The sequence below is a fragment of the Ambystoma mexicanum genome, chromosome 6q (assembly GCF_040938575.1).
Source record: "Ambystoma mexicanum isolate Mex_15411 chromosome 6q, UKY_AmexF1_1, whole genome shotgun sequence".
In the NCBI taxonomy this organism is placed as follows: domain Eukaryota; kingdom Metazoa; phylum Chordata; class Amphibia; order Caudata; family Ambystomatidae; genus Ambystoma; species Ambystoma mexicanum.
Window position 1 is genome coordinate 1,346,408,402 of NC_090937.1, and position 26,623 is coordinate 1,346,435,024.

Consider the following 26,623-nt stretch of genomic DNA (forward strand, 5'->3'; position numbering starts at 1 on the left):
CCCATGCAAATAGGGGGTCTGAAAGGTCCTCTAACACAAAGGGAGCAGGAAAGGAGGAAACAGTTGCAATTATGCCTATATTGCGGAAACTCAGGGCACTTTCTTCGAAACTGTCCGGTGAAACCTGCCAAGAAGGCAGTAGGAGCTGCAGTTACCAAAGTTACAAACTCTGAGCAGGGAAACGACCTCGCCCGACAAGAATAGAGGTCCTCTTGCCGAGCGTGAAAACCAGTTCCGTGACCTCGCATTTCGTGATACCTATGGTCCTCATTAGCCCTGATAATCCGGATCGATTACATGCAATTGAAGCTTACGTCGACAGCGGTGCCATCGGCAATTATGTGGATCATGAAATGGTTTTGAGGATGAATCTAACTCTTTGTCCCAAGGCTGTAAAGGACGTCATTACTACGGTGGATGGTACGGAGATAGCCTCCGGGCCAGTAACGCATACCACTCAAGAGGTGACGCTAGTAAGTCAAGATGGACACCATGAGAAGATCGTGTTCGATGTGATCAAGGCCCCACAGTTTCAGATTATTCTAGGAATACCTTGGTTAGAGAAACACAATCCTCTGATCGATTGGCGAGCAAGAACGGTCCAGTTTCCAGAATGTGTCTCTACTTGTCACCCTCCACCTGGTGTTGCACTGGCCGCAATTTCTTCAGAGACTCCCCAGTTACCTCCCGAATACCTAGAATACCAAGATGTTTTCCGGAAGGATCAGGCTAACTCTCTACCTCCTCATAGGTCTTATGACTGCCAGATAGACCTGATACCTGGATCTACTCCTCCTTGTAGTAGAATTTATGCCCTCACCGAGCCTGAGAACCTTCACCTTCGACAATACCTGGATCAATACCTGGCAAATGGGTTTATTCGTCCTTCCAAGTCCCCTGCTTCTTCAGCTTTGTTCTTCGTTCCAAAAAAGGAAGGAGACCTTAGAACTTGTATCGATTATCGCTCCCTGAACCAGATCACCGTTAAGAATAGATATCCGTTACCTTTGATCCCTGAACTCCTGGACCAAGTCAGAAAAGCATGCATATATACAAAGCTGGATCTTAGAGGAGCTTACCACTTGGTACGAGTAAAAGAGGGCGATGAATGGAAGACGGCCTTCCGCACCAAGTATGGGCTATTTGAATATCAGGTCATGCCCTTCGGACTTTGCAATGCCCCGGCCGCCTTTCAATATTTTATGAACGATGTCCTCAGAGAGCTCATAGATGTATGTGTTGTTGTTTACATTGACGACATCCTCGTTTATTCTTCATCGGAATCTGAACATCGGAAACACGTGAAAATGGTCCTCGAAAGATTGCGTCAACACAAACTTTTCGCTAAGTTGGAAAAATGTGTTTTCAACGTGACTGAAGTTGAATTCTTGGGATTCATATTATCACCTGGCGGAGTGCGTATGGATTCGAAGAAGGTCGATGCAGTTCTCAAATGGCCATCACCATCCTCTGTAAAAGGTGTGCAAAGCATGTTAGGCTTCGCTAACTTTTACCGCAGGTTTATCCCCGAATTCTCTCGAATAGTCCAGCCCATCACTGCCTTGTTAAAGAAAAACAAACGTTTTGAATGGTCTACCGAGGCGGAACAAGCTTTCCAGGATTTGAAGACTAAATTTATCTCTGCACCAATCTTAAAACACCCTCGCCCCGAACTCCCCTACATCGTGGAAACTGATGCTTCAAGCCTTGCCATGGGGGCAGTTCCATCACAAAAGGACCCGGTAACCAATCAGTTGCATCCCGTGGCATTTTGGTCCCGCAAATTCTCGCCTCCTGAAATCAATTACACGATTACTGACAAGGAACTTCTGGCTATCAAGTCTGCCTTTAAGGCTTGGCGGCATTACCTGCTGGGGGCCCGACACACCGTTACTGTGATTACGGATCACCGAAACCTGCAATATTTGAAAACCGCAAAAGCCCAATCCTCTAGACAACTCCGTTGGGCATTATTCTTTGCCGAGTTTGACTTCATAATTACCTATCGACCTGGTACAAAGAACGGTAAAGCTGATGCCCTTTCTCGGATGGGAGTGGAAGAACACTTGATCAACCCCAAACCTGTACCAATCATTCCCGAACAAAGGATTCTGGGTGTAATCGCCACCGAATCCATAGAGGAAGTTAAGGATAAAGCCAGGCAACTTGTAACTCCAGCAGACATACAGAATTGGCATCTGCAGGGAAAGGACTTTGCAGTAAAGGGCAACTTATTGTATTTCCAAGAACGATTATACCTACCCAGCACAGATTTACAGAAAAAAGTAATCTCTTGTTATCACGACTCTTTAATGGAAGGTCATCCCGGTATGGCCAAGACCTCAGAAAAGATCAAGCGCTACTTCTGGTGGCCGTCTTGGAAGAAAGATATCAGAGACTTTATAATGTCCTGTGGAGTATGCGCCCAAAACAAGAGTCAAAAGGAAAGACCAGCAGGCCTCTTACGACCTATTGACATCCCACCTCGCCCTTGGCATACGCTTTCTATGGACTTCATCACCGATCTACCTCCATGCTCCGGATACAATACGATTCTAGTAATCGTGGACTTATTCTCCAAGATGGCGCATTTCATTCCGCTCAAAGGCTTGCCAACAGCAGCAACTCTGGCCCGAGAATTTCTCGAAAACATCGTCCGACTGCACGGTTTTCCTTCGGTTCTAATTTCGGATCGAGGTAGTCAATTTATTTCTCATTTTTGGCAAAGTTGCTGTCGGTCGGCTCAAATTGATGTGAGACTATCGACCAGTCACCACCCTCAGACCGACGGACAAACCGAGAGGACCAATCAAACTCTGGAACAGTATTTACGCTGCATGCTGCAACAAACTGAAAAAAGTTGGAAAGATATCCTTTGGATAGCCGAATATGCCTACAATAACTCTGTCCATTCGGGAACTGGGAAAACCCCGTTTTTTCTTTTGTACGGCAGTCACCCTCGAACCTCGGAGTTGGATCCCCTCCAAGATCTTGAAACACCAGCAGTAGACTACCTGCATTTTACAATCACCCAAGCCTTTAAGGAAGCTGTTTCTCACCTTCAAAGGGCTAAAGAACAATACAAGAAAGGAGCAGATCAACATCGGAAGGAAGCCCCTCACTATCAAGTAGGGGATCAAGTCTGGTTATCCACCAAATATCTATCTCTAAAAGGGCCACGCACATTCAACCCAAGATACCTTGGTCCCTATTCCATCACTACCATAGTAAACCCAGTAGCGGTCAAGTTGGACTTGCCCCCGCACATGAAGATACATCCGGTCTTCCACGTCTCTCTATTAAAACCCGTGCAACCTCAAACCCGACTAACCAAATCTCCAAAACCTATCCTAGTTGATGGAGAACTCGAGTTTGAAGTTAAAAGCATTCTGGACTCCAAGATCTCCAAATCTAAACTATTCTACCTAATTGACTGGAAAGGCTACGGCCCCCAAGAGAGATCCTGGGAACCTGCTGAATATGTCCACGCTCCTCGCCTAATCAAAAGATTTCACCGAACATTTCCTGACAAGCCAAAACCCCCGGAGAAGCCCGGTTTGGGAGGGGCCTTGAGGGGGGGTACTGTCATGATCTCTGCTTCCAAAAGGTCAGGGTTTTCCCAACTCCCTTGGAAGCAGATCCATAACCCAGGTTCCGAGTGCCAACCAGTCCCAATTGGGACCTTTTGGACCCAGTCCTGGCGCCAGTGGCACCAGGCTCATAAATATGCCCAGTCCCAGCGCTGGAAGCGCCGGGCTCATAATGCTTGGGTGGACTTACCTGCAGCAGACCATGCTGCTTACTTGCCTGCCAGTTGAGCCTCTGATCCCCTTCTGTTTGGAACTACTTTTCCTGTTGGGTGGGGCTGGAGCCACTCCCTAGATTCAGAACACTGGAACTCTTCTGGAAAGCAGGAACTCTTTTCTTACCTAGGCGTGGCTGTGGAAGGAGACCCCGAAGCACTACAGGAGGCTATTTAAACCACACCCGGTGGATGAATCTTGCTTTGCGTTATTCTGCAACCTCTGCAGCAGAACGCTCATCGTGTCTTCTGCATCCGGTCCTGGGCCTAAGGAAAAAGGCTTACCATCCTGAATCCAGTCTTCAGCAACACCTATAAAGACAAGAAAGAACAGGTTAGCATTCCGGCATCTGAAAGGCAAAGGCTTACCATCCTGAATCCAGTCTTCAGCAACACCTATAAAGACAAGAAAGAACAGGTTAGCATTCCGGCATCTGAAAGGCAAAGGCTTACCTACTCTTCGTGCGCTCCGGAGGTCTTCACACTGCATTCCGGCATCTGAAAGACAAAAGCTTACCAACTCTTCGCACGCTCCGGAGGCCTTCGGCGCTGCATCCCGCATCTGAAAGACAAAACAAGGTGCGTTTAAAGACATTGGGGAACTTTAATACTCACGTGCCATTACTCCTTTCAACATCTAATCCAGTGGGTATTCCGGCACCCTGCAGCCGCTCCGAACTCGTACCTGCAAAATAAAAAGACAGTTAGAGCGCATCGTGAAGCAGGCAACAAGCGCTTACTTACGTGCTTCCAGGCGCTTCTATTCATCACACGGGCTCCATCTTCAACTCACTTCAGCCTGTCATCCGCCATCGCCGGAACCCTGCAAAACAAGAGACATCATTACTAAAGACTTTAAAGACATTTGAATGACTCGAAACTTACCGTTCGTGCAGTAAACGACGGACAGCAGTCCTCTGAAGTCAAGAGGCCTGCGCTACCTATCCAGTGAAGAAACTGGTTACAGCACCCTGCCCCGAGGCAGATGGAGAGCTCGGCATTCACTTACCTAAGGTGAGAGCGTTAACCTTTGGGGGTCTACAGGAGAGGAGAAGAGGAAAGAGATAGGGACACCCCAATAACCCCAGTTCATTAACCCCATATTTTCTATCTGCAGACATCTTACTCTACACGTCAGGCATACAGTGCACAGAGGTCCAGCCCAAGAGCCAACCGGGTGCTACACATCACCTTTGGAGATACGGTAGTCGCCCAGTCAAGACCGGCGCCTCTGCGAGAATCAGGTGAGCGTTACACATGCCATGTATTTCGGGTTGATCTCATTCTCTGCCCTCTTTCCTCTCTTGCTTTTTCCAGTTTGCTCAGCCCGGCTCTAGGCTATCGCAACTTCCCCTTGTGTTTTTACTTTCGCAGAATTTGTTGGACTATCTCTTCACTTTTTCTTTGATTCTTTCCTTCTCCGCCACCTGCCATTTGTCATCCCTGGAAGTCTTTTTGTTCTTATTTTGCCTCAGGTTAGGTAACTTTTGCGAATTCTTGTGGTCGTCCAGGTCAGTGGATATATTTATGTTTGTCTTTGGGACGCTTGTTTTGCTTGTTTTTGTCTACGTGATCCTCAGATTACTTGTGGCCCAGATCATATTTCGTATGAATTTGCGTGAGCCCCTTTTTCTCTTGCGCTGAGGCATTGGGTTATTATCAGATCTCCCTCCTCACATCCCCGTAACCTTTGTTTAGTTTTTCTTGATCTCTGGTGTGGGCCGGGGGGGGTGGGCTCACCACAACTCGGGCAGAGGCATGCTCCACTATATTTGTTTTCATCATACCCTGTCCAGATCCGCTGTGAGACCAATGTCATGTGAAGGAGTTTCTTGCCCCTTAGCCAAGGGGACGTCCAGTTTGGACTTACTCCATTCTGCCAATAAGGTTTCAATTTCTTTCAGGGTTCTAGTGTTACCCCTGACTTCCTAGATGACTGTGTCATACAGCCTTATAAAGGACAGTAGTATGGTATTTAGTGCCAGCAGATGGCTGGAATCCGCTTCACTGTTCCTGCCGAGAGATCAGTGGGGGGGCACTGCGGAATGGTCAATGAATTCTTCGTCCTCATAATCATCCTCTTGGTCATCCATACTCTCCTCCGACGGGCACAACTGTGTTTTGAGTGTCAAATCTGTGGGGAAGTGCTTAATCTCTCCATCTGTTGAGTACAAGCTGTAAGCTCTTTCTCCAGACTTTTTCCTCCCTGTGCAGGGGAAATGCTCAGTATATGCTCCATTTCCCCTAAGACTGGTCCCGAAAACTTGCATACTGCGATTTCAAGCGGGATGATCTCTATGAATTCAGCCTCTGGGTGTTCACCCCACATACTGGTCTGGAATATTTCAATTAGTGATTTAGTTTGCCTTATGTGAAAGAAGCCCAAGATTTTTTATTTGTCCGGTACTGTTGGCTTTCCTATCAGAGGGGACCCCTCTGGGTTCCAGCACAGACAATGGAGGAGGTTTGCTCACTCCTAAGGTTGTACCGCTTCTGGGTGTCTTTCATTGTTGTGGGTACAGTAGATCTCGAGCCATGCGGGGACAGACTTTCAGATAGACAGGGGAGGAGAAAGTAGGCACTTGGTGTGTCCAAGGGGTGGAGAGATTTGCCCTCTCTCGCAGTTCCACTGACTGTTTCACCCACCTTCAATATTTCCATTTCGGTTTTCCTTGCGGGCTGCAGACCGGGCGTCCTCTTCCACTTTCCCGAACCGCAGACTGCAGTACACACTTGGCAGCCACACTTTGCAGCACCCTTTGCGGCTGCAACAGTGTTTTCTGCTGCTGCTGGGAGAGTAGGAGGACCCAGACACATCCACAGGTAGCAAGGACAGCGAGGACAGACTGCAGTACACACTTGGCAGCCACACGTCGCAGCCCGCTTCGCGACTGCAACAGCATTTTCTGCTGCTGCTAGGAGAGTAGGAGGAGCCAGGCACATCCGCCAGAAGTGTGATATGTACAAATGTCTCTAATATATGGATTAAATAAATGTTTTGCATGATTAAAAAGAACATCTAAAAGTCCAAAGGTCACTCTCAAGCACAGTAACATTATCTTCATAAATTTTTGATGTTAATGTGCAATGTTCGACATTAAGTAGATCTATCTTTTTAAATAGATTTTAAACAACTAATCTGAAAGTCTACTGCATTTAAATTAATTTAGAGATATTGGAGTCCTATTGTTCTCTTCTTTGGTTTGCAGCTACAGAGCTTTAAAATTATGTTTGTATACAAAATGTCTCATTTTCAGTAAGAACATATGATTCAGTTTGAAAAATGAATGTAATATCCCATCTTTTTTTTCTAGGTGAGAAACCATTTGAGTGTGTCATTTGTGGAAAGCGTTTCTCACAGGTGGGATTTTTTATCTTCTTATACTTTTCAAAATCTCTTGTTCTGATAGACTTGTTATGTAGTAATTCATACAATGATATGTCAGTTTTTCTCTAATTAGTTTGGATCCTTAAGTGCCAATCTGTATTTTTGAAGTCCTCTTATTTAGTGGCTATGTCCCTACATAGCCACACATTACATGACTTCTAGAAGACAAATGCTTGTAATAGCAATTGGCTGTCTGCAATCCACAAACGCTGGTGAGTCTAAGCTATCTTTTTATTTTACTTATACTTTAATACATTTATATAGTGCAAACCTTGGACCCATGGGCATCACAGCGCAGACGGACAAAAAAAAGTGAAGCACAAACAGAACCAGAAGTAGAATACTAGCCAGAGCAGACCAGGGGTGGAAGTTAGACGAACATCCACGTTTTAAGCTTTCTCTTGAAAGATTCTATAGTAATCTGACATCTAAGATCTAACGGGAGATTATTCCATGCTTTGGCATCTGAGATATAAAAAGTTCCTTTTTCTGCCTTCACGGCTCTGCACCTGGGGAGCATCAGGTATTTCTGATTGCCAAATCTAAGGGATCTACTGTGGACTTTATCCGTGATGAGATCTTGCAGATAAGTGGGCATTATGCCCTGTCTACATTTAAAAGTAATCACTAATAAGCGGTAAAGAACACGTGCCTCCACCGGGAGCCAATACAGTGCTCGTCTGGCATCCGAGATGTGGTCTCGGCGGGATAGTCCCATGACCACCCTCACTGCCCCATTTTGGTCCACCTGCAGTCTATTCCCATTTGTTTTACTACAGCAATAGTCTATTTTTGACCCGACAATAGCTCTAGTGATCGTCTCAGCGTTGGCATCTGTAATGAATGGTCTAAGATGAGCTAAGAGCTTAATATAATAGGCCGCCGCTGATACAAGGCTCCCAACATGAGCCTTTATGTTTAGCTGTTGGTCGACGGTAACACCTAGGGTTTTAACATTCTTTTGTGGAGTTATCTTAACATCGCCCAGTTGAAAATGATTATAAGCAGGGCCGAGCTTAGAATACATGGGGTGAGTACCAATGATCAGCAACTCTGTCTTTGCCCTGTTCAGTGCCAGGTTATTCCAGACCATCAATTTCTCAATGGAGGCATAAACTCTGTTTAGTTCAGCTTCATCCTAAGCGTGAGTACCAATCATGGGGATGACACACTGCGTGTCGTCCGCATAGTTGGTAAACACAAGCCCCTCCTGATCCAGAAGGGCGTAAAAAGGTGCCATGAATATATTATCTACAATACAAGCACCCTGCAGGACACCAAATTTAACAGAGACCGGAGGGGCCACTGCCACCTCGTAAAAAACTGTGCTCTCTCTGTTGTCCAGGAATGAGGTAATCCAGCGAGCCGCTGCTGGGGAGAAATTGGCCACTTCCTGCAACCTGACGACCAAGATTATGTCGTCAACCAGGTCGAAGGCGGCCGACAGATCAAGTAACATCAACATGGATGAATGACCCTTGTCCACGCATTCCAGGAGCCTGGACTTAAGTTCCAATAGTGCACTCTCTGTTCCATATCCCTGTCTGAATCCTGATTGACGACAGTTAAGGACTGGAAAATTATTCAGGTGTTGTGCAATCTGCCCATACGCAACCCGATCAACAATTTTCAACAGAAATGGTTAATAATGGGCCTATAGTGGGGCGACACCTCAGTAGGTAGGCAAGGTTTTTTTTCGGATTGGGATGACCCATGCCTGTTTTAAATCCGCTGGTACATGACCTTCTGTTAGGGAGGCATTCACTAACTTGCAAATAGCTTCCAATAAGGTTGGTGGGAGTGTTTTGATTATCATGGCTGAGCAAGGGTCACCTTTACATCTGGTGGCTTTAAACTGTTTCACTACCACAGACAATTCATCAACCGAGATGGTTGAGAAGTTAAACTGAGGAATGGTAGAACATCTTTTGAACATCTCCTTCCTAACCTCACTAGAGACTATAAGAAGATCATCTTTTTTGCCCACTATATCAGCTCTAATGCCATTCAGCTTATTTTGCATAGCTTCCTGGATTTCCTGACACCAAACTGCATCCTTAACCAGTGGTGGAAATGGAAAAAATGTGGTGGGGGATCCCACAACACCAGGGCCGGGGTGGGGGAGGAGTTTGGGGGGGGCGGTGCCTGAGGGGGCGTGGTCTAGAGGGGCGGGGCTCGTAGTGGAAATCCAGCAATGCTGGAATACGATTAAAAGAAAACAAAACGCCTGCGACGGCAGCATTGCCTTTTACCACGGCTTTGGCACTGGTGTGTAATGCACAATGCTCACTACATGTACAACTGAAAGGAATCAGTTGTACATGTAGCGAGCATTGTGCATTACATTACACACCAGTGCCAAAGCTGTGGTAAAAGGCAATGCTGCCGTCGCGTGCTTTTAAAAAAATGTCATTAACTATTCCAGCGCCGTTCGTGGTCTTGGGCGGCTGACTCTGGCCGGATCCCATGATCCGGCTCCATATCTGGTGCCGGATCTCAGATCCGCTGAGAGCCGGCCCAATGACCAGCACAGTCCTTAACTAATTGACTAGTATTGGGAGAGCTGGTGGTTTATTGTTCCTTAAGTATCTTGAAGAGTTCCTGAGTTTAAGGAGTTTTTCTTTGCATCAATAATCACCAATTTATATACCTTGACAGCACCTTTATAGGCTGCCAGTGCTCCTTGTGAAACTATTGATAGCCTGTGCCTAAGAGACATCATTGAGGTGAGAGAGAATACTGGGCACAATGGGGCTTGCCACCATCTATCTTCCAGCTCTGAATGACCAGGGTCTGATTGCAGGGATGTCATTTGGGGGTCGATAGGGGTCACAGCCATGACCCCTGCTGTCTCCTTTGCGACACCTGTATAAAATGGAAAAAATGTTTGTAAATAAAAAATATTTAAAAGAAACTAAAGCTCCTGGGCTGCGGGCAGTGGCATAGAGCGCCCCTTCACAGCCTCCTGCCTTGCGCATTGCTGCAGGATTGTTGTGCAGGGAAGCTGTTCACTGGATATGTCCCTTTAGTCCAAGATTGCTGACTGTTCTCATGTACAGTTTGGTATTATCCATCAGTAACAAAGAGGCCAATCCCATCTCTTTGTTTATGCCGGTTGCTTTAACCTATGCGTTGGCCACCTAGTTGTTACACAGAGGCTACCAGCTTTCCAGGAGGGCTTTGCGAACCAGGGACTCTGAAAGGAAACCAGGAAGCAAACCAGGCGAGCTGCAGGATTAAATACATCTCTCCGTATTACTTGCTGCATTTCTTCCCGGCTCTGGCTTTCAGCGCCAGGTGAGTGAAAGGTGTTTTCTTACAACCTCCCCTTCGTGCTCTGAATTGTCCCGCTGACCGCAGAGCAACCTGTAATTCAAGGGACGTCATTTGGGGGTCACCAGGGGTCACAGTTGCGACCCCTTGCAGTTGCAGCCGTGACCCCTGCGGTCTCCCATGTGACCCCTTATTAAAATAACAACAAATATTTTGTAAAAAAATATGTTTTTAACAATACGAAAGATCCTGGCCTGTGGGCAGGGGCATGGCGGTCACCCCTCCCCCACAGCCTCCTGCCTTCCACATTGTTGCAGGATTGTGGTGCAGGGGAGCCGTTCACTGGATATGGCCCTCCTGTCCAAGATGGCCACCTGTTCTTCAGTACATTTTGGTATTATCCATCAGTAACAGAGAGGCCAGTCCCATCTCTTTGTTTATGCCGGTTGCTTTAACTTACGTGTTAGCCACCTACTCGTCCCATGGAGGCTACCAGTTTTCCAGGAGGGCTTTGTGAACCAAGGACTCTGAAAGAAAACCAGGAAGCAAACCAGGCGAGCTGCAGGATGAATTGCATCTCTGCGTATTACGCACATGTTTTCCCGCCTCTGGCTTTCAGGGCCATGTGAGTGAAAGAATGGGTTTTCTTACAACCTTCCTTTGTGCTCTGAATTGTCCTGCTGAACGCAGAGCAGCTCGTAATTCAGTTTTGTGTATGGGCGGAATGGTACTTTCTTTTCTTGTGATGGTTACTACACGCGCATTTTCCAATGCTCCGCTACTGATCTCTCACCTGAATAGAGAAGCTAATATACTGCTTTCCACTTCTACCAGAGCTGCAGTCATTGCAAGATCATTTAAATTCTTCCTCTACTATGATTTGTTAAACACACCACCTCACAAATTAAGTGGGGACCCAGATCTAGATAGGCACTACCTGCTACAGAAATGATGTGCCTGCTGCAACCCTACTTGACAAAGCTATTTTTTTAGACTGAATAGAACACTTTGAATGAGTATTTTGTGTAAATGAACGCATCAGGAAAAACTGCATACCATTAACTAATTGATTTATGAAACAGGAAATCTTTACACGCATTTACACTATAGAAGTGATCACAACATTTGATAAAGTTGCAAGAAAAGATGGATCTGAAGTATGTTTGTTTTCCCTAGCTTGACCTACCACCTTCATGTGTAATGCACAAACAATCTAAAAATATGCAACCCGACAGCTCTGAGCTGAGCGGAACCAGGTCTTTCAGCGGGGTAATGGGCAACACCGAAGGCACCAGGCGAGGCAGGTAACCTGTGCCCCATGGCAGCCAGGCAGGGGAGAGGGACGAGCAACAGCCCAACAAAAGGGTGGGTGGTGCTCATCCCTCTCCCCCAGTACAATACAAACCGACACTCAGTCGCCACCGGCTGGGAAACAGATGAAGGAAGGGCGAGGTGTTAAGCAACACCTTGCCCTTCCTCCCCAAGGGGTGCTAAGCACCAGCGTCAAGATGGAGGGCAGGAACAGAGTAGTCTCAGGCACCACATGGTGCATTAGTGCTGTCGCTTCAGCCAGCCGGGGGACGGCACCCAGCCCCCCACACAGGCACAACAAAGACCCAGGGGCAGCCCAGCAGCGAAAACCAGAATCAGCTTGTGGTCCCTGCACAGGGGCCCAAGCGATCCAGTTTGGGTCCCTGCACGGGGACCCAAACAATAGAGTTCTCTGGAAACGCAGAGTCTCTTCTTTTTCCCAGAACCCTACCACCCTAGAAAAAAACACGAGAAGAAAGAGAAAGAAAACAGGTCACTGAACGGTGACCACACACACTGTCGTGGGACAAGAGAGGCAGCACGGGCCAGAAGGGGGTTCACCTCGGGACCCCATGCCCAAATGTACCCCATATTATGGTTACTGTAATTATGATTATGTTTTGTTATGACCATAAGTGTGCAATAAAAGCCTTTTATTGTCAACACTCACCCAATTCTCTTGTGTATTACCTGGGGGAGAAAAGGTATGGTGTCTTGTCACACCCAGGTTATGTTACCACTCTGCCTGCATATGGGTTTACTGGTTACCGATTCACAGTGGTTTATAGAGCGGTGTATTCACCCAGCATGATTGGACATTGCATACTGGGGCACTGCATGCCTTAAGAAAAGTTAATATCAATGGCACATTCCATGCGTCATTCTGCTCTTGCACAGTGACATAGCATTGCTGCAGTGTTTACACAGCCGCTTAGTGTAAATTACCCTGCAGGCGTGATGACCTGCTGCATTTATAAGGACAGTGCCTCATAACGACTACCATTCCAGTGACACCGATAGGACTAAACATCTGCTTGTGGCTGTAAAGGGTGACCAGTAAGGAGCATGTGTGAATTCAGCCATGTCTTCTGAGCATCACAGCGAGTGTCTGCAGCCCAGCAGTGCAGCCACCGCACATCCGTCTCTACCTTTACCTACTTCTAAATTTGTTCCCACAATATACCTATAGGTTGTTCAGCAATCTGAGTGGGCTTCTTAGGTGTGCAAGCTTGAAGAGTGCAGTGACAGCTGCAAGAGCAGCAATGACAGACAGGTCGAAGCAAAAGGAAGGCTGTGGCGTTGCATCTCTGCTGTTGTTAAGGATTGATATTAATTGGTATTCAATATTATTTATGTACCTATTTGTTACGGGGGCTTTTGAAATATACTCATCTATTCTTTAGCAGTCATAGCTTGATTGAGATCACCCGTTTGTTCTGGCTCAGTTTCTAAGGGTTGCATTTGTTGACACACAACCTTTCATTTCATGCAACAGCCACATGCATTTTTTTCTCCATTGCATGGTATCATTTGGCATTGGAGGTCTGCTTACAGTCGTAGTCATTTGATTAACTAGGCCTATACACACTGATAGTAATGCTACATACGGTGTTCCATTCTTGTATGAAATGTATACCATATTACAGTGATATCGTAACCACATTTTTCTTAGTGTCCTTAGGAACAATGCTATGTGATACCACTTCCTGTGTTGTCAAGGGGTGAATGGTTGTGTGCTATCATTTCCGGTGATGGCACTATGGGGGAAGGCCAAATGACATCACTTCCTTTGATGTCATCAGAGGTCAAGGGACGTGTGATGTCACTTTCGCTACCTCTGGCATTTTAGTGAAATGACGTCACTGTCTCGATAGAAACACACTTTGGGTCTTCAAATAGAGTAGTGATCAAATAAGGAATTTGATGAGCAGGATCTTAAAGAAGCTCTGCTCCTGTTTGGGCATCACCCATTAAGCAGGAGCTATCATCCTGTGACTAGTAGCTTGTACATTGTCGTACATAGTATGCTGCAAATCAAACCCCCACTTGTGATGCACACTATAATATTTTGTTCAGTAGATACGACCCCTTGCACTTTAAATGTCTTCTGCATTTGCATGAATGCTTATTTGAACATATTCACAAACACAGACTGTTATTGTCAGGTATGTTTGTATGGCACCATTGTCCCGGGGCGACCAAAGTAGACTGAGGGTTTATCTCATTATAAGTCTGGATTGTGCCCCCAAATAAAATGCAACAAAAACATGCTCCACTGTAGGCAAGTCTGTATTCAAACATTTATGTTGTTCATAAGCTTTTTATGTAGCATGAACTACATTAACATTCCAACAAAAACTGCCAGGATGCTGTACAAAATAAACAGGCTGACCCACATATATACAAAACAAATAAACACTAATTAAAGCTGTTTTATTTGAATTTGCAAAAATAAGCACACACTTGTCATACAATGAGTATACGTTTTTAAAGACCAACCTGCCGAAATCCCGTTAACCAGTACAGACATTTTCTCATGCCAAGTAGAACAAGGCATAGTCGCACGCGCCCACACCCCCGTCCCCACCAGTTCCCATTAACCTTTTCTTCTCCAATCCCCTATCTTCAAGGTAGCAATATCCTCATTTACTCGTCCTTTCAGGGTGGACGCAAGTCCCAGTTTATTTATGTTATAAACAAGACATTAGGAAGCACTCCAAAGTATTAACCTTGTATTTGGGTGCAATAGCTACTTAGTGGATATTTGCTAAGTCTCGATATTTGATTTCACTTGCCAAAATATAAATCTGTCGCACTCATGGCTCTAATAAGACAGCAAAGAAGTTTAAATGTTTGACTGGTAAATGCTTTAAAAATGAAGTTGGTTAATATGTAGTAATACAAATGATTATCTTGGTTTCGACTTACAATGAACCACAAATATTGATATGGTGTTTGTAGAGAGGGTATGTTGTTGTGGTGATAGAAAAGGTATATCTGTGTTCTTAGGCTGCTTAGTTTTGGCTCAGTTGGTGCTTAAGTGCAATCATTAGTTTTGTCTCAACCGTGCTGCTTTAGTGGAACTCTTAGTTTTGGCTCATTATGTCTCTTTAGCGCATCCATTTCTTTTGGCTTTGGGTTGTTGGATGAGCGCTGCCAAGGGAAGCAAAATATGTTTGCCTCACAGGCTTTATCAGCACCATTAGTGTGGGTACATCTTTAGCACCACCTCGTGAGGTTACATATTTTCGCTCCCATGTGACGCAATAGCAGCACCATTATCTTTGGCACATGGTTGGAAGCAGCTTTAATTTGAGCTCCTTTGTTTTTATCTACCACCAAATGTAGGGAGACAGAGATTTTGTTATAAATGTATGGTGTGTGGCATGCAACAAACTATGCACACTGAATGAAACCAGGGAGAAGGTATGGGTGAGGGATCGAAGGGATGCTGCATTGCTCTCTTTTTACAGTGTCACATATTTCATGTGTGCAATAGTGATCAATGATGAGCCATTCTTGTTTTTCCTTTTCAATCTGGGACTTGTAGCTTTGCTTTTCCCATCAAAATTCAAGCTTACAAGCCCCAGAAACAAATGAGCATCTGCAAAATGTATTGGTGAATGTTGGCATGGATGCTGTGTTCCTTCGGTACATGCATCCCACCCCCCCCTCCCAAGTTTCTTGGACAGGACCTGGGTGGAGGCCTGTGCAGATAAATGGGTTACCTTTTTCTAAGCCAAACCTATTGAATGTTGCAGAGCATGATGCAATTTGTTTTTTGATAGTGTTTTAGTGGATGTTGAAGTAATATTGCTATGTTTTTATGCTTTTGAATTACTTTTAGACTTTCTTTAATTATTTATTTTATTATTAATTGCCAATATTTCAAAGAAACGAATCAATGAATACATAATGTATGTGCGCCATTAGATTAAGATTCAATCATAGCAATATTTGTTAGTTCCGATTTTTATTCTGATCTATCAGTTGATTGAATTGTATACAAAACTTTTTATCTATAACTACATTTCTTTTAGGCTGGTAATCTTCAGACACATTTACGGCGACATTCCGGTGAGAAGCCATACATTTGCGAAATCTGTGGGAAACGGTTAGTACAATAAAGTATATGATAAGCAAAAGCAGGAGAGAAGTATGTCAGCAGACTTTGCATTTTGATACATACCCGTAGACTGAACTAGAAACAAAAAAAGCATACCCCAAAATTATGAGAATGAATGAGTGGCTTTTAAAATATATTGTCTATATTAACAGTTTGTATAGCACGGATTGAAAGTATTTTTGAGAGGTGAGTTTTTATATGTGCATTGTGTGAATGGGTAAGTGGGTGGGTAGACACTGAGATTAGTGTGTGGCTGTATAGAAGGATTGGTAGTTCTGTAGTTATTCTGCTCAAACAAGGATATTAGTGGAGCATGTGCAATTTTCAAAAACAGAAGCTTAAGCAAACTATTCACATGTAACAAGTGTGCCCTAGACGGCAGGGGTGGGGCTTTCCCTTGTTCTATGTGAAAATGTCCCCAGGAAAATGTAGTCAGGTGAAAATGTTGTTGGCAAAATGTTGTTTTACAAAATGTAGTCATTCAATACAAGCAATGCGACGTGTGAAAATGTTGCCAGTAATGTCTTCAAAAAGCTATTTTAAGTGCACAAAAGTAAAATAATGCAACCCTAAATAGGACCCAAACCTCTAACAAAACCTCCACAATCACCCTAACTCCATCCCGAAACCTTCCCCTAACTCGAATTACAACCCTTATTCTACCCTGAATTCTTACAGAACACTAACCCTTCAGCATGCTAAAGAATTTTATTTTCACGTGACTCATTACTAAATAAATAGAAAATGAACAGTGAACCTATCTTCAACTCCATCACCAGCTCTCCACAAAGTACATAGCCCTTGCTTTAATCCTAATTTTAGCCTTACCCTAACTGCAACTATACACACTTACCCTAATGCTTACTTTACCCTAACCACTAGGTTTATCCTAACCGCTCTCCTACACCAACATCACCATCCCTCTCAAACCACCCTATCCCTTTTGTGACAAATCACTAGATGTCACTTTTCCCCAAGGGGGATCCCTTTCCCACACGGCCAAGGAGGTGAGGACACTACCCGATAGTCCGCCTGCGGGTGGTATAATGCGGTAGGATCTCATGGGGAGGGACTCCCTCTCTTGGGATGAAGACAACAATCTAGGGAACAGCCCTTATGAGAACATCACAACCCCACATACTCTAGCCTCTCCTTCCTCTGCAAACATCCTTGTAGATCGTAGACCTCTACTGTTATAAGGCAGATTATCTTAATGTCCTGGAATGTACTGAGACGAAGAAGAATATCAGAACCTAGGTAATCCAAGCACTGAGATGAGTTGGCCCTGTGAAGCAGTAAAGATGAGAAGAAGGACTTTTACAATGAGCCCAGTCACTGTGGAAACATTGTATAATGAGCATTGGCAATTCCAACAGTTTGAGTCTTTGACAAAACGGTTGCATTTGCCAATGCTTGTTTTTATTTTTTTTTACTTTTATTTTCATAGAGAGTTACATCAAAGCAGAGCCGCAACAAAGACAACACATCACTACATCAGATACGACTTTTGATTTACATATGCATATTTTACAATATACACAACAGGTTAGGGTGACGCCGGAGGCGTAGTGTCATTGTCCAATAGCATATTACATAGAGTTAGAATGGAGCTCAAATGTCTTTGGGTCAACAGGTTGGTGATACGGTTAATACAGATTGTTCCTCACATTCATTCACCATCGAGAGGTCCTTAAGGAAATCTTCCCTGCGAGGTGCACTAACGGATTTCCAACACTTCAAGATAAAGCCCGAGCGAAGTTATCGTCGGTTTTCTTTCCAATCCACTGTTTTACTGTGCTGTGTGCCGCGAGTTTCCTGACTTCATCATCACTTTTCATCATTTCACTTTTTCCTACGGAATAAGCACGAGGAGATGCAGCTACAGCAACTATTTCGAGCCAGCAAGCCAGCGAGTAACTTAGAGTGCCGTGGTCCAGTGGACTCAAAGTCCCATAAATCACCAGTCACCAGCACTACTGATTACTGGAGCTTTCACCTTAAGAAAGCAAGGACTGAGGGCTCCGCCTCGTGGAAATCTTCTATAAATACCAAGGACCGGGACCCTTGTGGCGTAAAGCCAGAGCGAAGTTAAGGGCGGTTTTCTTTCCAATCCACTGTTTTACTGTTTGCTGCTTTGCCGTGCGCTGTGATCCGTCACTATATTCGTAACCTGAGACACACGAGGTCGGAGGTTGGTGACTCCAGGAGAAGCGGATTAAAAAAGGTGGACACCGGTATCGGAGTAAAAGTGGTGGAGCAGAACTGCATGTGAGAGGCAAGTTAGTGATACTTAAGAGAAGGTAAAGTCAATCCAACCTCTACTCCTCATTAGTCATTAAAACATTTTGACTCTTCTGAAACACTTGAAAAGTATGTCCAGAGTTGTATTATCACCCGCAATTGAAATACTTAAAGAAACGTTGACCCATGAAAATCTCCTTCAAATCCAGGGTGAAGGTTTGCAAATGCAACCTTTACTACTCTCGCCACTAAATCCTAATAACACCAATGATACACAAATAGTCCTCTTAAAGAAACAGTTGTCCCTAGACCTCACAGTTGTGGAAGACTAGGGTATGGCGGTCATTTGCTCGCTGACAAGTAGGACGGGGTGCTCCCGATACTCTGTCAGTTCCCAATCAGCCTCCTTGTCTTTGCCCCTTTCCCCCAAAAACACACAGGCAACGTGTAATGGAGGTGAAACACCAGCATTTCAACTGCTTTTAAAGGCCGGGGGGAGAGAGGGTGTGGACCTCGTTCCAACTTCAAGGAATCTATTTACTTTTTGGACTGAGCCCCTGCTCAGTCAGAATTCTTCTTGTCACAATCGAATTGCCAAAAGTTGGAACCTGATGGGACTTACATCAAATCTAGGTTCCTATCCAGACATTTACATCACAAGTCATTGTTCCACTTATGTAAAGATGGTGGCTCAACGTAACGTGGGCACGGACCTAATCACTGCCTCCCCATTACTTGGGCCTTCACAGATGGGTCTGGGAAAGGGTTTCCAGTCTCTTTCTAATGCAAAGGAAAACTCTGTCCACCAAAGACTTGCGCCACAGAACTACGGGAGAAACTTCAGTAAACCCCCACAAGTGGAAGCCCGACAGCAGGCACCATTCCCTAGCAAAAGACAATGTTGTACAGTTTCTTTGTCGGGCGAGGATCTTTTGTTGGACTTAGCAGCCCCACAGGTCGAAGAGCAGACGCGAGGAGCGGCGCAAATTGATGCAAAATTGATTTCCGCATTTGCTATTACTATGTCTCCTTTCATGAAATGAATTGAGACTCAGAACGAACAACTCCGAGACAATACTACAGTACTCGCCATAATTTTTGTTGAAGGGTTCATTTCAGCTCTGCAGTCCAACTTGGACAAAAACACAGATCAAATCACACACATCTTTAAGAGCATATTGGACCCTATTATTCTCCAAAAATAAAAACGGCAAGCTGATAGACTAAGCTGTTACTCATCGTCAACTAATGGTCAAATAGACCCCACACATACTGAGGACCCGGTCTCTCCTATTTCAAAAAGAACCATCATCTCCAATCCCGTCCGTGAGGGAGGTTTCAACAGCAGTAGTGGCAACAAAAGATGCATCAACAGCCACTGACAAGGATCTGGTGATTGGATCAAATACGGAGAACACAGACCCTGTTGCCAACAGGGCAAAGGCCTGCACTCAGCCTCTGCCAGTCAACGAGAAGTTTGGCCTTCAGATGGCACCAATCAAAACTTATGATATGTTCAAAGTCCAAAACAAATGTTCCAGGAGTGTGCTAAGTCCTGATATGGTTCTCAATAAAAAGGGAACCAACACTTATCTGAAGAAACAACTACCTTCAGAACTAAAGGCACCAGAGAACATTGCAGCCACAGACCTGGCTCAAAAGAGTGTTTGTAGGAAGTGTAGGCAAAATAAATTCAACCTGCCAAAAAATATACAAATTACAGGAAAAGGGGCTGATGTTTCTAGGTCCCTGCCTAATACAAAAGGACCCCCACCTCAAACAGGGATGGACTCAGACACAGCCAGTGAAGAGGAATACGAATATGCTTCATCCACCAGTGACACAGACAACGATTTGATGAATCTGTCCACTTATTCAGAAAGCACAGGTTCAAGGGCTAATGAGGTCAACACACACCAGCATAAGGACACCAGCGGTCCACACCTAAGGGTCCCGGTAATCCAGAATGACACATTTAAGGCTTCCAACTGTGTGCAAAAGGAAAACGTGGGGGAGGACTCGAATAGGCGTGGGGGATCAGAACCCCTGGCAGCAACAGAGAAAAATACCAAGACAAACCCTAAATGGAGGTCTCAATTAAACAACAATGTGGAAATCTCTGATTACTCGTCGGACTCAGGAGAAGAAAATTCACACACTGAACGTGAAACAAATTTCCTAACAATGGAGCAGAAGAGAATTAGGGCAGCCCAGAGGAAGCCGACAGAGGTGGGGAACAATTACTTAAGTAATATCCCAGGTAATTACCAGGGAGTACTCCCCGGCAACCAAAGACGATCTGTGTCATGGGCTGAAGACAGTAAGATGACAGGTGTCATTACAAAGACAAAACAAGCTACAACGAAAGATACTAGAAACTCCTTGCAACTCAAGGTATTTAAATTATCCCTGGCAAGAACCTTAGGATTTTCGGACAACTTGATCATGAACAGAAACAACATAATGAGGCTTTTGCGAAGCATACAGGCTTTGGATCAAGTTAATTCAAAGGACATTGACCTAATTGAATTTCCAAGTGAGTCAAGTTTTGACAAAGTAATTTTGCATATAACACATCACAAAACATCAAAAATGTAGTCATCAAAAAAGGTGCAAAACGGAACTCCCATGGTTTCATACTGAAGGAACTGGACAATCAAATCATAAATCAAAGTGAAATTCCTCACCAGTCTGTGGGAGAAAGCAAAAAAGCTGTCCCCCAAGTAAATCCTGTGGTCTCGAAACCCATGGGAAATAGCTACAAAGGGGGAACAGATGACCTTAAAATTGGTTTCCATATGGGTAGCAGGCGGGTGACCGTGAAGAAACGGTGGGTCAAAAGGTTGACTGCGATGAAGATTGGAGTTGGCTAGCCGGAGCTTTGGCAGGTCCACTATAACGCCAGAACATGAGCGCCACTATGCCCTGCACGACTAAGAAAATAGTCAGTTGGGACCCTAGGGGTTTTGCGCATCTGTTTGGCCGAAGTGAAATAAACTTAACAAAATATGACCTCATCTGGCTCCAGGAGACCTGGTTAAGGGAGACACCTGCCCTGGATGGCTATGAAGTACTCATAAATCCAGCGATAAAGGGGGGAAAAGGTCGTCCGAGGGCAAGTCTCCTAATGGCCACATAAAAATCGAGTGGCCTAAAGGTTACTAGTTCTACAAACATAAGTACGGAAATCCAACTCACCGTAGTGCAAACTACTTTTTCGAACCGGGAATTAAAGAACCAGAAGCTCCTAAACTGCAACATATATTGGGGAAATCGCCCAGGGTTGAAGCAAAAGACTAAAAGCACCATGCTAAGGGAAATCGACGAGGCAAGGTCCACTTGGCCAAACTTGGCAATACTTCTCTGTGGAGACTTTAATATGGAGTGTTTCGACAAACAAGGTGCTAAAATAGAAGTGCTTCTAAAAGACGCTCCAGGGAACGGAAGAAGGGGCCTGGACTTGGAACAGGAACTAGCAGAGAGAAATATCCATATGGTCAACGGTAACCTCAAGGGAGATTTACCAGCGGCTGGAACATGGAATCGGGGAACACAAACAAGTACTATTGATTACATCTTTGCCACAGAAGATCTTTTGGCTAAATTGATCTCACTACAAGTCCTAACAACAGACTTAAGCGATCACAACCTCCTTGAGCTCGAATGTGTTGACTGGGCAACCGGCAACACTTTGAGGGGCTATCACCATGAAGACCTTGAGGTCACATCGGGAGGAAATCGCCTTCGGAAAAATAAAACAAATCTGCCCAGTGTAACATCATCTCTGCTGGCCTTGAATTCAGACGCGCAGTGTACTAGAGGAGGCATACTACAATACCCAGACTTTTTATTGGCCTTTCGAGAAAAGCAGGTTGCTTTTAAAAGGCCTGTCTTCTCACCCAAGTACGTCTATAATGATCAGATTGCTGTGAGAAAGCGAGAGGTCAATAGACTAGGGAGACTGGTGAAAAAACATAAAACTACTCACAATCTAACCTTGTTTAAAAAAGCTAAAAACAACTTTAAGAACTGGTTAAATCAACACAAACAACTAATCATCCAGCGAGAAGGTGAAAGAATGCTGCAGCTTGCCACACAGAAAAACACAGCAGAAGTGTGGAAGTTAATTAACGAATTGAACACCCCGGAGGGCTCAAAAATTACAAATTCAGTGTCTGAAGGTGTGGGAGGAGCACTTTAAACACTTGCATGCATCCAAAGGGGGGGAGCAAATCGAGTTACTAACATGCTCAGATGCTCCATTGGACTTCGAATTTTACTATCAAGAAATACTCGACTTTATACAAAACTCAAACGTGTCGAGGGCAGCCGGATCGGATGGGCTAACCAATGATATTCTGAAGAAAGATCCTGCTAGGTGGGCATCATTTATGCTAAAATTATTTACAACTGTGACAAGGGCGAAGAAAATTCCATCTTCATGGACCCGTTCCATTGTTGTTCCTATCTTCAAGAGGGGTGACGGGGCCAATCCATGCAACTATAGGCCGATCACCCTTCTTGATCTGGTAGGCAAGATATTCGCAGCAATCATCTTGCGGCACCTCAATGAATGGAGTGCGAAGTCCAATCATCAGGACCAGTGGCAGTCCGGCTTCTGAAAGGGGATCGGCACTAATTTAAATATCTTCATTATAAATACAATCAAGTGCCTGGTCCATCAGAAAAGGATACAGGCAATTTACATCACATCGATCGACCTGGAACAGGCTTTCGATTCAGTTGACCGTAGAATTCTGAGGCTCAAACTGAACAAATGGGGTTGTCCCCAAGCATTGAGAGAACCTATGGAAGAACTCCACAGGGATACCAGTTTAAAAATCAGGCTGGACAGAAAGGGTCTATAGTCCGATGAAATTTGTTCAGAAAATGGGCTAAAGCAGGGCTGTCGTTTGGCAACAGCAGTCTTTTGCCTTTTTATATCCGACATGGCCGAAGCTTTTACAAAAACTAGATCCTTTCCACCGAAAATTGCCAGCCACACTGTGGGACGTCTACTTTTAGCAGATGACTTGTTATTGCTCGATGAAACGGAAATTGGGTTGCAGAGACAACAGACGAACTTGCTGCACTACATTCGCAAAAATGCACTAAAGATAAATACTAAAAAATCCAAAATACTGATTTTGGGAGACAATGGCAGGGCCAGGAAGTGGAGGAAATGGACATGGTTACTAAACAGAGAACAAATACCAGTCTTTGGTTCAATGGTGTTCCTGGGGTCAACTTTAAACAATAGCATGAGTGATGCTCCAGGAATAGCACACCTGAGAATCAAACCCAAAAACATAGCATCCCAAGCTCTGCTCATCAAAAGGTGTTATTGTAAATTTTCCTTGGTACCAATTTTGGATTTTTACAAACTAAAAGTAGCGCCAATACTTACTTACGCTGCTGAAGCCAATCTCTTCATGCAACCCAAAAATTGGAACCGTTTGGAAGGCCTCTTTTGGAAGAGGGTTTCGCCTTTACCAAACTCAATACCAATTGAACGGGTTCGGAGGGAACTGAGCTTGACTTCCCTATACACCCTGATGGAATGGAAGTCACTATCTTTTATGAGGAAATGTCTTCAACCTCCAGGAGTGAGTAGGTTTTCTATCATCAAGGAGGCTCTAGAAGGGAAGCATGTCGTAATCTTAAAGTCCTGGCACGAGTCCTGTTCTGCAATTCTGTACAACATGGCCCTCTCGGGAAAGACACTTATCGAAAATCCAATGAGGGTGAAGCATAAACTATTGGACCTGGACTGGATCCGGACCGAGCAGAAAGTGAAATCATACAAACTGTTTGTTGATGAACCTGAGGAACACTACAGAAGAGGATTTGTGATGTCCTACTTGGCTAAATTTCCTTCACAACTGGAGCGGCAAAACTTTTTAAGACTTTGAACCTCCACCCATCACGGGAGGTCACAGCAAGGAGATCAAAGGCCCAGAAAGAGAGAATTTCGATCTGTCGATCGTGCAACAAAAACACCGAGACCTTACAGCATCTAGTTTTAGTGTGCGAGCCCTTAAACTCCATAAGAAATAAACTCTTGGGGAGATTCCTTGAGGAATCAACATTGAAATCGCAGGAGGACTGGTGGGCTTGCATAAAATGGGGAGGTCGGCTCTCTCTTTCCCGTGCAGCCGTCCACAAATATGGCCAACTTCGCCGGGGAATAATACAGTTGGTTGAGTATTTTGAATTTAATTAGTCGCAGTCCTGAATTCATGGATACAGTTCTAGTGAGTTGACAACATCTAACCCATAGCGTTTCATTTAATTCAATGTCTAAATCCTGTTCCCAGACCTCCTTAATGGTGTTACATGAGCTAGAATGTGACTGAACCAGGGTATATAACATTGAAACACCTTTCTTTTTCCCTCCGGCTGTTGTTATGGCTCTTATACATTCGTGGGTAGAGGGTTCCAGAGGGAATGTTGGCCATTTAGAAGCAAATGCGGCCTTCATTCGGTGGAAGGGAAATCGTTTGAGTTGCCCATCTCCCACCGTTTCAACAAAGTCCCCCAGTTCACAGTATGTACCTCCCAGGAACATATCACACATTTTTAGATGTTTATTCGGATTCCACGACATCTGCAGGACTTTGTCAAACATGGGGGCTATGTTGGGGATGTTCCGTAGAGGGATTTCCGGGTCATATGGGGTTGTCAATCCAATCCTCTTGTATATTTTGGACCATGCATGTGTAGTGGTGCTTACTGGGTCAAATTCACAAGAGTCTTTGTGCTTAGGGCCAAAGATAACCAATCGTACATCGGCGGGGGAAGCAGCATATTCCTCTAAAGGGATATGTGTGGCTGTGTCGTTGGGATCAAACCAATGTTTAGCGAATTGTGCCTGGGACACTAAATAATATAATTCAAAGTCCGGAGCTGAAATGCCGCTCTTCGAGAATGGTTCCACCAGTTTGGCCCATTTCAGTCTGGCTGTCTTTCCGCCCCACACAAAAGAGGTGGCAAGTGTCTGAAGCTTTGCAAAGAAGATTTTTCCAAGCCAAATTGGAATGTTACTGAAACAGCACTGCATTTTGGGGAGGACTACCATTTTAAGAAGGGCTACTCGGCCATATAGGGAAATAGGGAGCTTAGACCACAGTTGTAGTTTAGTGGTTAGAGTCTGCAAGAGTTCCCCATGGTTTTCCGTTTATAGTGTGTGTTTGTCTCTGGATATAACTATTCCCAGGTAGCGGACATGTGCAGGGAACCATTTAAACCACTTATAACAGATAAGTGGGTACTGGGGGTTAATGGAAACAGTTCAGATTTTGAGACATTGATCTTATACCCGGAGTGTTCAGAGAACAAATGAATGTCAGCCATAATAGGCTCTACATTTTCTTTCGGGTTACAGATATATAAAAGGGTGTCATCGGCATAACGAGATATTATCTGCGGGGCTCCTGCCATTTGAAGCTCTCTATGCGCATGATTCTTCCACACAAATTCCACCATGGGCTCTATAGTAAGTGCAAACAAAATAGGAGAGAAGGGACATCCCTGTCGAGTACCTCTGCCCAGATTGAAGAGAGAAGACATGATGCAGTTAGTGAGAACTCTTGCTCCCTGGTTCGTATAGAGCAAACAGACACATTTAAGAAAGTATTGGCCCAGACCGAACCCTTCTAGCACTAAGAATAAATAGGACCAGGTGACTGAATCGAAAACCTTCTCGGCAAGTAGCGCTGCAATAGCCGCATTTGCCTTTGGGTCAATTTGCGCCATCACACCAAAAAGTCAGCAAATGCTTGTTTTTAACAGGACTTCAGTGTAGGGCACTCAGAGTGCTTATAAATCCGGTGGCTAAAGGCAGACATGTAAAAACATTTTTATTACACCAGTAGTGAGTTTACAACTCCAATTAAGTAATTAACCCTCAGAATGCTTTGAAAAAACACTGGCAGGCACTTGAGTGCAAAGTTTCATTAAAGTGAGCTCAAAGAGTTCCCACAAGGAGTTGTTAGATTGATTTTATTGAATGTGCGCCATTCAGATCCGCTTAGTTGAAAGACTGTATGAGGGTTTGCTGTGACTGGGTAAGCACAGAGAAGGAAAGGTAACTCTCATAACAATTCCAAATATCGTCTTGCTTAACGTAGCAAGAAAACGACATCACAATTACAATATAGTTCCTGTTTTTCTTAAATCGACCGGGTTTGCCTGCAGGCATGTATTACACAACTCGGCTTTGAAATAGCAGTGACTCACACGAAGGTTGTGGTCCACAGCGTGGGCAGAGCTATAACAAGAGCCCTAGCAAAGTGTGACTACATTATCATTTGCATATTGTCACAGACTTGTCCTGCTTCCCAAGATATCAGTGCTCATCCAAGTCCCTCAAACAACCTCAGGCACAGCAGGCACTCTGCACTTGTATGCAAATAATACACAGTAGACCTGAAGTAGAGAGCAATTGGCTGTATTGCAAACACACACCAGTACATGGAAGGGT

General features: G+C 44.6%; 1 protein-coding gene across 2 annotated transcripts in view; it reads left to right on the top strand.

Annotated features, from left to right (window-relative positions):
* The window catches only part of ZBTB49 (zinc finger and BTB domain containing 49), a 320,838-nt gene that overhangs the window by 107,635 nt on the left and 186,580 nt on the right, over nt 1-26,623 (top strand). For both annotated transcript variants that reach the window (XM_069631964.1, XM_069631965.1), the window contains 2 exons: nt 7,117-7,163; nt 15,815-15,888. In XM_069631964.1, coding sequence (XP_069488065.1) covers nt 7,117-7,163; nt 15,815-15,888 — 121 coding nt within the window. The remainder of the gene's footprint in view (nt 1-7,116; nt 7,164-15,814; nt 15,889-26,623) is intronic.